We start from the raw sequence: 11,804 nt of genomic DNA, 5'->3' as shown, positions 1-11,804 counted from the left end.
AGTTGTCAATAAAGTCACGTGTCGATCGAAAATATATCAAGAAATGAACAAAAATCACTGAATTAGTATCGAAACTAACGATGCGGGTGTCAACTATGGAAAACCCATTTTAAACGATCCGAGAACCGGTTATTTTTTTGAACCCATCGGACATGACAAATAAGGCACACAATCTCTCGCCAAAACCTGGAAAAGCTGTAGGATAATAATAATATATAGGCGATACTGATATACTAAAATTCGTATAAATCGTTTATCATACATTTATTTTCTTCAAATATTTATGCTGCCGCCAGTCACAATTTGACATAACCAACTTTTCATAAGAATTTTTTCAATAATGTGGATGAATCTTTTGGTTTATGGTATAAGCAAAAATCAGTATAGCTGTGTTTTTGCTAATGAATCTTTTTATACTGTCATCTTGTTTAGAATAACTATCTTTTCGTGAAAAAAATGAAAAGCAATTTCGATTTTTATAAGTACTGAAATAAATTTTATACTGCTTTTGACTGTATATGAAATGGTTCAGAATTTCACGTGTACACTAACTCAATTTATGATTTTTGTCGAAAAGCTGCCTTTTTCCTTATGGAGGCAGTATGGGTCTTGGATAGAGGTGAGTAGGAAATACTGTCACCAGTTTGTGTACTCAAGTTTCGGATGAAACTACCCATACTCAGTATGTGTGGCCCAATAAACTTATTCCAAAAAACTTGTGATGATATCATCGCGAGTCGCTGTTCTGTGCACTCGCCAGTTGGTAGACTTTCAACACTATTGACATTAAATGCGCACAAACAAAATAGCACTTGAATATAGGTATATTTTAATTTATTAGTCTATTGCGTTTGAATGTATGAATAATAATAGGTCATAAATTTTGTGTTGCAGCACAGTGGTGAGATGACGCACAGGCTACACTTGTTATATACCGCTCAAAACATGTTTAAAATTAAAAAAAATCACTGTTATTCATGCTTTTTAACAATAATATTGTAACCTAACAGAAAAACAACTCATGAATTTAAAATTTTATAATAAATGGGACTTGTTGACAAGCGGAGCGCAGCGTATTTTTAGCGATTATATTGAAGCCGATACACAGTCTGAGTTCCCTGAGCCGATATGTATTTTAAAATACTAATAATATGGAGTTAGTTTAATTTTAGTTAAGTATGAAACTTTTGTCGCATACGCACGCCAAACGATCTATATAGTATTCCAAATACTAGTAAGTATTTTGGAACAAGTTTCTTTACTAAGTATTTTTTTATACTGGTATCAAAATCGACCAGTTTTCCCATCTCTAGTCTTGATCTATTTACAGAGGTTCAGAGCAAACGTATACATACTGAGCTTCGAAAAAAGATGTTTGTGACAAATACTGAGTGTGCAGTTCTGACTTTAGGAGTGATGAGATAAGAGAGCGGACCAAGCAGCCTCTCATCACAATGGGAGTGAAGAGGTGGCGTTGGACTTGACTCAGCCACCCGAAGAGAACTTAACCTTGCTTGCCCGTTCTTCAAGCCAACCAGTGTCCCAGAAAACTGTAAAACACTACCTATCTAGAGTGTATGCAGCGGAGATACGGGATGCTAGCATGACTTGGAATGATGCAAGAAAACTGGCGAGTGACAGGAATTCTTGGAGGTATGTGGTGTCCATATTATGCTCCAACTAAGAGGCAGACGTGGTTAAAGATGATTTAGGTTTTATGTTAACTATAAATGTTGATTTAATAGCGTTTCTGTAGGATTTATGACTCTTATCTAACAAAGCTTTTTCTAGGGGGCACAAGCATAAGTGACTTCAGATTTCTACATTGTGTTTGATATTTACTATAAATGATATTACAGTGTAACCTCGATATAACAGAAAATATCCTGTCAGATGTGGTAATAATTGCCTAATAAAGCATCATGTAATGTTATACATGCTTAAATCCATGTAAACAATGTTCTGCGCATGATAATCACTTATACATCTCACACTTGAATTCGAGTAGTAATGCCGTCTTGCTTGTAGACTGAACGTAACACTGACGTTTGCAATGGTGGCTGCTAATTCACACAGCTGCACAGAAGTTTAATTTGTTTACTTGAAGTGAATACATACATTTATTACTCCATTCAATAAGTTTACAATGGTTAGAAGTAGACGAAGGTGACCCTGGATATCACATCGTGACTGATTTAATACTTTAGACGCTGAAGACGCACCCGGCGCGTAATGACCAGGCGGCCGATCGATGTAATTAATGTGCATTTTAAAGGTGGTAATTAAAAAATCATTATCTAGTCAGCAGCGAATGAATTAACTGATTATAAAAAAATAGCAGACTTCAAAAGTGCAAATAAAACTTGATTCTTTTTTCAAAGCATGTCAACCTCGAACATTAACATCACTCCACAATGGGTGCTGGATATATATATCATTCGAAGACGAATAAGCAGGATTTTGTTTGTGTTTTTATATAACAGACTTTGGGCTTTAATGGACCGTGTCGGGAAATTTGTACGTATGCAGTTCGACGTATCACACTTCACCGTAAAATGAATCAGAAATATATTATGGTCGTATATTAAAGACCGTCTAACCTTTTTGGGTCGTATAATACAGTACCTTGTCGGTTTACATGAAGCCAACAGCAAACAAATTTTGAAAATAGCTGATATACTGGATTTATTGTTAGGTTAGGTTTTCATTGTTGAATTCATAAATTCTTCCAAAATCGGCGCGGTTTCCCGCCTGGCTTGCTGTAAACTGACTTGTACCTAAAACACTTACAAAATACGTCATGGCCTCCACAAGGGGGGGCTGACAGGGCTCTACCCTGGGGGTCCAGCGAAGTGAGACGACCGCATAAGTGAGATAAACACATCAAAAATTTGCTTTAATAGTAAAAAATAGTCGCCTGCGGCGCTATTTTCCTTCAGTAATAATATTATTTAAAGTTATGTGGTTGTACGATACAATTTTTAATTGTGTATCAATATTCAACATCTCCATAATTCAAATGGATGTATTAAAATATACAATAAAACACTAAACATACACATTAATTTTACCGCTTACACCATTTGCAAAACGCTACTGTAGAGCATCACACTGCCTTTATCCTTAGCGATAGGTAGGGGGGCCCGCCAAAGATCCTAGCCTGGGGGCCGGCTTCACGATGTGGGGCCCATGAAATACGTAATAGAAACTACCGAAATCAGCGACCATGTTACAGTATACAGTCATCTCTTTACGATAATAACCTCATGGCGAACTGTGCCACGGTGAAATGTAATACGTACAATTTACATGTAACCTTAACGGACACCCCCTCACTCGCATTATTTGTCTGTTATATCGAGGTTCTAATGTATTGACATCTGGGATAATGTTAGAATTGAAAGAATCAAACTCAATACGTTGTATGTAATTGGAATGATAGCTCAAAGTGGAGTATGTACTTTGATGTAATGTAGCAGAATATCCCTCTTTTTCATTCCTTCTTTGATCCTTTTTTATTAAGTAATTATAAAAAATTGATTTTTACCATTCTCTGTTGGCGCTAATTGTCTCCAATGGGTTAAAATAAATCATTACAAAATGTATGCACACATTTTAATAAATCAGGTTAGGTTTTATCAATTGACAAAAGACCAAATCATGCATGTTATATTTTTCATCTCATGTAAAAAAACAATGGTGTACTGTATAAGATTTATTTATAATATAGGTAAACTAAAACTCCTTACAAAATGTATGTACAGATTTTAATAAATCAGGTTAGGTTCTATCAATTATTGACAAAGGAACAAATCATGCATCGTGTTATATTTTTCATCTCATGTAAAAAAAATGGTGAGATTTAATTATATAGTATAAATTAAACAGCTCTCAATTCTTCTGGATGGTTAGATTCCGTGGTGTTGAGCAAAGTGACAGACTTGGTGCAGTCTTGGGTTTTGTAGATGCCCACTAGTTTATTGGCCAGCTCGAACATGTTGTGGCGGAGAGAGATAATGATGAATTGGGCATTTTTTGTTCTTTCCTGCAAACAAGAAAACCACAATTGGTGAGATTGTCAAAGAAATCAATGCACTGTTATCGGAGAATGATTTGAACATTTGTTTAGTTCTATTAAATAATTAAAATCAATCATACTACGTAGTACTTATTCCATGAAGCTTAATAGTAATAAGGACTGGTTTCGTCCATATTGTGTTTTATTTTGATTAATACAATATCTTCACCACGAATTGACAGTTAACACCATTGAAAAAAATAGTTGGTGACGATTATTAGTAGTAAACGAGTTAGTGATTGGTCACAAGGTAAATTATTTCTTTGTTCAAAAGCGAAGAATATGGTTTATCTTTCATGCATATGACTTCATTAAATAAGAAATGGTTGATAGCTATTCATTGAATTCATTGGGTTATTACTCTGGATCAAAATTTCATCAAAAAAAAATGTGGGTTTGAACCCGGTAATGATGGCTTTGAAAGTCAACATTCAAATTTATTTATTTACATACAGTGAATTTAACAAATTGCAAATTCAAGACATTCATGACATGAAAACCAGTATAAAGAGCAAATACAAAAATTATGAAGTACATATCGTCGGTGTTTTGTAAAAAGGGCGAATCAACCAAAATGCTATTTTACAGGAGGAGGATTTTTAACTTTTGACATTTAATTATTAATTACCTATGGATGATTATAAATTTCTAACAAATACATAATAAAGCTTAGAGGAACTACTGTCTTGATAATATAAAAAAAATGTATAAACTTTTATAAAAAGGTCGGAAAAATCATTTTAAATGGATATTCGCCCTTTATGTGTGATAAAAAATACGGAACAGTTGCACGTTCGCCCTTAGATATGTGGGTTTCTTAGGGAATAATTATAAGGAAAGTAATTTTATTATGTTTATAATATTTTATTTAAACTTTTACAAGACAAAACAATATATTAGTGAAAGTTAAATTAAATCAAAACCATATTCTAGTAAACATTAAGAGTGTTTTTGTCCTTAAAAGGCATATTATACCTAATCAAAATAGTTATGGAACATCAGATTATTTTTTATTAAGTAAGAACAAATTAACTGGACTGGAGATACAAAATGAATAAAATTGTGTGAAATATTGTTTACACGCTGCCTTTTGGGGTTTTCAATAGTAATACTATCTGAAATATATTGTCTCCGTTCATCTTGGTTGCCATCGTTTTCACCGAGTTTCCGAAATTCCCCAAAAATCTATCATTGAATTTATAATATGTACATTTTCTGCAGAAAAAATTAAATCGTTTCCTTTGTTGAACAACATTTCCCGCCGCAGTTTTATACTCTTTTCCAGCGGCTCTCAGCTGTTTTTTTTCTTTCCATAGCCTGATTTCCGGTATTTTATCTTAATGTATATTACATATCGAAACCAAATTTGCTTAACAACTGTACAACACGAAAAATTAAACAAGAAAACTTACATCTCGCTCATTTTGAGGTAAAGTATGTTGTATCACTCGATGAATACTTAATATTGAATACAAATGCTGTTCAATTACGCATCAGTGACATTGAGCTACTTTATGAGTTGCTTGTTGGCGAATTTACAATCTGCCTATAAAGTCGCTCAGTGTCATCATCGAACAAGTTAACAAGCAGATTGTAAACAATCTACCGAGAAAAGTTGAAAGCCGGTCAACTTTACACGCTACACGCCGGCGTGTGGGCAGTAGAGCGTAGTAGCGACCTCCCGGTAAAAAACGAACTACGTTCTGTCAAAATAGTCGCTAGTTTGTTGGCTTCTCAGCGAATGGAAAGTTTTGCGTGTCATCATCACAATCGCAGTAGCTGAATCGCCCGCTTTTAAATTCGCCAACAAATAGCTCGTAAAGTAGCTCAATGTAATTGACGCATTAGTAGAAAAAGCAAATAACTATATTTCAAACGATTGTTTAACAAATTTTCAACTAAAACATTCTTTTATCACTAATGGCTCGATGACATTGAGCTACTTTACAAGCTGCTTGTTGGCGAATTTACAATCTGCCTGTAAAGTTGCCCAGTGTCATCATCGAACAAGTTAACAAGCAGATTGTAAACAATCTACCGATAAAAGTTGACTGCCGGGCAACTTTACACGCTACACGCTGGCGTGTGAGCCGATCTGCGTCTGCGCAGTAGACAATAGTGGCAAACCAGCCGGTAATAAAATTAACTACTCAATACGTCCTGTCAAAATAGTACCAAAATTGATGGTTTCAAATCAATAGCTTGCTGGCTTCTAAGCGAGTGGAAAGTTTTGTGTGTCATCATCACAATCGCACTCGCTGACTCACCCACTTTTAAACTCGCCGACAAGCAGCTTGTAAAGTAGCTCAATGTCATCGAGCCATAAATTACACTGAGGAAACTTCTAAAAACAATCCCGCCAATAAGCTTTGTCATTAGTAAAATGACACGAATTATAGTGACGTTGGGCGAACTCGACAATTTTGATTTAACCCTTTCTAAGCGTTACGAATCCCGACTTAGTACAACAGTGCGCGTTGTTATTTCAAGCATCAATAAATCGTAATAAATGTCAGTCAAACATACACAAATAGAGTAGTAAAAAATCGGAGTCAAGTTCAAAAATGATTATGACAGAACCTAATATTTTATGTGACTCTAAAAATAAACATTCGTCGCCTAAAACTGATAAGAAATCACGAACAAGATTTCTTCATTGAAAAAATGCCGGCTTACTCGAGCGGCGCCATGACACTTACGAAATGGTGCTGGACTAATGCGTCGATGACAGATTAACAAGTGTAAGAACAGTTCAGTATTATAGTCTACGGCTACGATTTCGACAAATATGTCATACACATAATGAATAATAATATGGTTTATGACTTTTATGAGCATTTTTGTTGAGTGTGTTAAAAAAATATCAGTCATAAATAGCTCATTTTTATAGCATCCAGGACATCTCAAACTGTGTAACTTTTATTTGAACTCCCATACACATTGCAGCACTGCAGGTCGAGTATAAATAAATCATCCTTGAGAACTACTGGCTATTTGAGAGTAATGTACTTACCACCAGTGCCTGGTTTGTACCTACCATTGACTCCGAACTGAATGGAATCGAATGACACATAGTTTATAACAAAACGGTTTATTTTTCGAATACCTATTAGGCTATTACAATTCGTAAAATATTAAATTTCAAACACTTTTTGCACTTCTAAATGCTTTATAGTCACCACAATTTTATTTTCAAGTTCATTTGTTTTTTTTTTTATTATATTACTTCAATAACCTGTGGGTCTATTCTATACTTATCGAACACTAAAGTGATAAATAGTATCAAACTTAGGGTAGGTTTGTATCAAAATATTAGCACTTATTGTAACAATTACACGAAGTTGGTTTTTATTGTTGCAATAAGTGCGATATTTCAACAGCAGCAAGATAGGTGCTGTTAAAATATAGCACTTATTGCAACAATAAAAACCAACTTCGTGTAATTGTTACAATAAGTGCTAACATTTTGATACAAACCTACCCTAAGTATGATAATATTTATTACTTTATCACTTTAGCGGTCGATAAGTATAGAATAGACCCACTGGTACTAGAATAGGTAATCTCTTATTTTATTATAATGACATGATAGTAAGTAACTCGAGTTATTTTCGACTATAAATATAAGAAGAATTCTCCATAAAAAAAAATAGTAGTCATGAATCAAACCCTTTTGAATAGTGTTACGAAAAAAATAATTCTCAAGTGTCTGTCTCACACCAGCAGACGATGATTTGCCGCGCAGTGTATAAAAATTCAGTAGCGCGGGACCTGGTGTAGCGTAATACGACAATTTCCGCATTTATGCGGGAACGGGCATCTGATTGTTCGTGTCTTTTCTTTATAAATGGCTGATAACTAGGGTAAATAAATAATTTTTGTCTGTTTCACCTAATTCTATAACCAGAAAATAGTATTTAAAAATGTTAATCAATGATAAACAAAGAGACATATTGAATCGCGGACTCCTAGGTATATTTAAATGACACCTTGTTCAAATTATTTTCCGAAACTATTTACTCGCGGATAATATAATAGCAGATAGGCGAATGAATGCAATCTCCAAAAGCATTCCTTTTGTAAAAATATTTTGTAAATTCACTTTGATCAATGTAAATTTCGAATATTCTATTTAACAGTTTACGCACCAAATAGTTTTTCAATCATTAAAAAACAATATAACTTATTATATCGCAAACTCGTATCGTTACAAACACGTCAGTCAAATGTCTTCGACGCACATGCACTAAGAAGCGATAAGACACTATATACGCGGCAAATTTGAATTGGCCCGATGACTGATATTTTTTTATTCAAGACACGCTCCCGAAAAATATTTATTTAAATTAGATAGAACAAAAGTTTAGGCTATCCATTGACAGATGTCAAGAGAAGGATGATTTCTGAATAAATTAAATCAATGTTCGAATTATTCGCGCCTGGCCGAAAGGAGTACTAGGCAAACGAAAATCGAAATGACTTTAGTCAGCTGACGCGCGGATGACTCGCGCGTATAGGCTGACTAAAGTCAGTTGCCGCGTTAGAAAGGTTAACAATAGTCGCATTGATATGTAGGTGGATATGCAGGGAGGGCGAATATCGTATATTCGCCCGTACATCATAACACTTACCACTACTTTAGGACAGATTTTATTTTAAAGGGCCCAATATGTCATATTCGCCCTTTATTCATAACACAAAGTGGATATTCGCCCTTACGATTATCGTTTTTAAGTACTTTCCCGTAGAGATACAGGTTTGCCGTTTTTACATAACAAGGCTAGTGAGGTACATATTGTGTTTTCATTAAAATCTCAATTTCGCCAAAATGGTTGATTCGCCCTTTTTACAAAACACCGACGATATATGTACGTCGAATGAGATAAGTAGACACTATTTTAAGAATATATAAAACAATGACCACCTAAACTCACCTCACGTAGGTGGAATATATCAATACCTCGGGAGAACAAAATGATGTACCTGATTTCTAAGATAGCTATCACGGACACACAGGATAACACCACCAAGAATGCCAGAGTTCGCATTTACACCCCGTAGAATAAGTATGTAGACAGATGGGTGTTGTGTGGTATTCCATTGCGACCAAATACATGTCCATATCTATAATCACTATTATTAGTACTTGGTCACATGTCGAAAGCATGCTTCCGAGGGCACTGCTTTATGATGTGTCCTAATAAAAATGGTTTGCCAAACTACTGTAAAATAGGTCATAATTTGAAAGCAATCGAGATGTCAACAAGTCTCATTTACCTTGATGTAATTAGCCACAATGGAGACATTCTTGAAGTCCAGGGCTGCATCAATTTCATCCATAACATAAAGCGGGGTGGGTTTGTAATAATGCAGGGCGAAAACTAGAGCCAATGAACTGAGTGTTTTTTCTCCCCCGGAAAGATTGGAGATGTTCTTCCATGACTTATTGGGAGGCCGGACACTGAAAAAAAAAATCAAATTAATTGTTATGAAGAACATATTATTATTGCAGATACATACAGAAACATGTTTCATTCAAACATACAAAATTCAACATTTTCCTCATTATTATTTACATTTTCATAAAGTTGGAATTTTAAGTGTACCTACCAATATAGACACTGTATAGTAAACCCCCTTAATTCGAAATTGACGGGATGGAAAATCGAAATACAAAATGGATGGTAAAAACCTAATATTACTTGGAAAAAAAAAGATTTTGTAAAGTTAACTATAACTAGATTTTATCAGTTTTCCTGAAAATTTTGAATTAACCATGTTCGTATTAACGGAGTTTTACTGTATTACATTGACAAACAGCACTTTTACTGGTTTTAAAGTAAAATTTGTATCTAAATATTTAGCGTATCCAATGAACTGGTCAGGGACTGAATTTACTATTGAGTTGCCATGCCACATGTGATAAAATAAATGTTATTATGTATGGTGGAACAATTTAACATTGAACATGCGATTTATTCGAATTGGACAGAGCTAATGTGATTATTGTTACGGTTGCTATTGTGGAGTGTACTTATATCAGTATTATTGCATCGCTCTCTCTCACTCGGCACCCCTCTGTCAAAATTATTGAACCTCACCTGAAGACGATTCCCTCAGTGAAAGGATCAAGGGAATCGACAAGTTCCAATTCTGCGTCACCTCCGAGAGTGATCATCTGGTACATCTCCTTCAGCTTGGCAGTGATGGTGTTGAAGCCGGCAAGGAATTCCGTGTGCCGGATGCGGCGGCATTTCTCGTGCTGTTCCCGCATCGCGTTCCGCTGATTTGTTATTTCTTCTAACTCGTTGGCTCGCTTCAAGAAGATTTCCTCTTTGGCTTTGTATTCCTGAAATGTGGCATAGTCAGGTTTCAAATACATTATACAATCCACAGTTTTCAATGCTTTTAGATGAATAGTTTGGATGGTGTAGGGTAAGGTGACAGCCTTGGTCCATTTGTTGGTTTCAAATATGTCTACTAAATTAATCGCCAGCTCAGATATGGATACAATCAAAAATATATTTTATTCTCATCCACAATACATTTTAATGCCTATATCATAGAGTTTTAATGACAAAATTGGGTTCACACATGATAATTTATTTGTACATAAGTACTATGTATCACATGGATGACATAATTGTTACCTGAATAGCTTGTAGATTAGGTTTATGTTCACCGAGCCTTTCTTCCTGAATCTGTACTTTATTCTGCAGCTCATCGATTTTGAAGACTTCCAATTCCTCATCTGAATATTTACACAGCGGGGGAATGGGCTCTTCATTAGCAAGGGGGATAATTTCCAAGGTAAGAGCCCCTAACTGTACAAAAAAATCATAGAATTATATATTAATAATAATTATAATCACAAAGTCATATCTAATAATATAATTGTTAGCCGATATATCATCCCATTTCATAATTCAGCCAAATATGTTATGTGAATGTTCAACTTCTACTATGTCGTTTGAATTACGTCAGTTTGAAGAAGAGACACACAAGGTTTTGACTTTGCCAATAATTATCTGCGCGGACAAACCTCTCGTTTCCATGATGGAATCTTAGCTTTGAGATCGTCTATGGACTTGTCCACCTTGGAGATGGTGTTAACAATTTCTAGCCGATCAGATTTGAACTTGTTTTCCTGCTTTACGAGGCCGGCGATTTCTTCTTTGAGTTCCGCAAACTCCTCAACGCCCTCTGATAATTTCTCCGCTATCTAAAATTAGAAACGATATATGCCATAAAGACCAATAACTAATCAATTTATAATTTTCTTTGACATTATAAAGATGCAATGAATATATTTACATCGTCCAGTTCTTTTTCCATCCAAGAGCCATCTAAAGTGATTTGTTTCTTTTCCTCATTCATTTTCTTCAATTTCTCTTCGAGATCATTTATTTCTTTCTCCATCTGCGCAATTTTCTCTTTGGATTTTTTGGCATTTCTAGAAAAAATAAGAGATAGCAATATTGATCTTTTAACTCATTACATGCGTCCAACGCAACTATTGCATTGCCCATTACCTGTCTATTAGATATAATTAGCATGTTATTTAAATGTGGTAATTAATTAGTAATTCCACAGTGAATGCGTTAATGTCATAGAACCATCAATATGTACATAGTAATGTTGCAAAAAACAAGTTAAAAGATAAAAAAAAACACTAAACCCAAAATGCGTTTTCCGCTGTATCCGCTTTAACTTAATAGTACCCTTT

At 34.7% G+C, this 11,804-nt stretch overlaps 1 protein-coding gene across 1 annotated transcript in view; it reads right to left on the bottom strand.

Moving 5' to 3' along the window:
- Positions 1-3,602: 3,602 nt before the first annotated feature.
- glu (structural maintenance of chromosomes 4-like protein gluon) overlaps positions 3,603-11,804 on the bottom strand; it is a 34,991-nt gene continuing 26,789 nt past the window's right edge. The window contains exons 19-24 of the mRNA XM_085942737.1: positions 11,393-11,531; positions 11,121-11,300; positions 10,729-10,902; positions 10,180-10,427; positions 9,356-9,539; positions 3,603-4,045 (exon numbers count right to left, since the gene is read on the bottom strand). Coding sequence (XP_085798863.1) covers positions 3,881-4,045; positions 9,356-9,539; positions 10,180-10,427; positions 10,729-10,902; positions 11,121-11,300; positions 11,393-11,531 — 1,090 coding nt within the window. The 3' untranslated portion in view covers positions 3,603-3,880. The remainder of the gene's footprint in view (positions 4,046-9,355; positions 9,540-10,179; positions 10,428-10,728; positions 10,903-11,120; positions 11,301-11,392; positions 11,532-11,804) is intronic.

The sequence above is a fragment of the Rhyacophila brunnea genome, unplaced genomic scaffold, assembly GCF_057557595.1.
Source record: "Rhyacophila brunnea isolate RB1 unplaced genomic scaffold, BYU_Rbru_1.0 scaffold_15, whole genome shotgun sequence".
NCBI lineage: Eukaryota > Metazoa > Arthropoda > Insecta > Trichoptera > Rhyacophilidae > Rhyacophila > Rhyacophila brunnea.
This window is presented reverse-complemented; position numbering and strand designations above follow the sequence as displayed.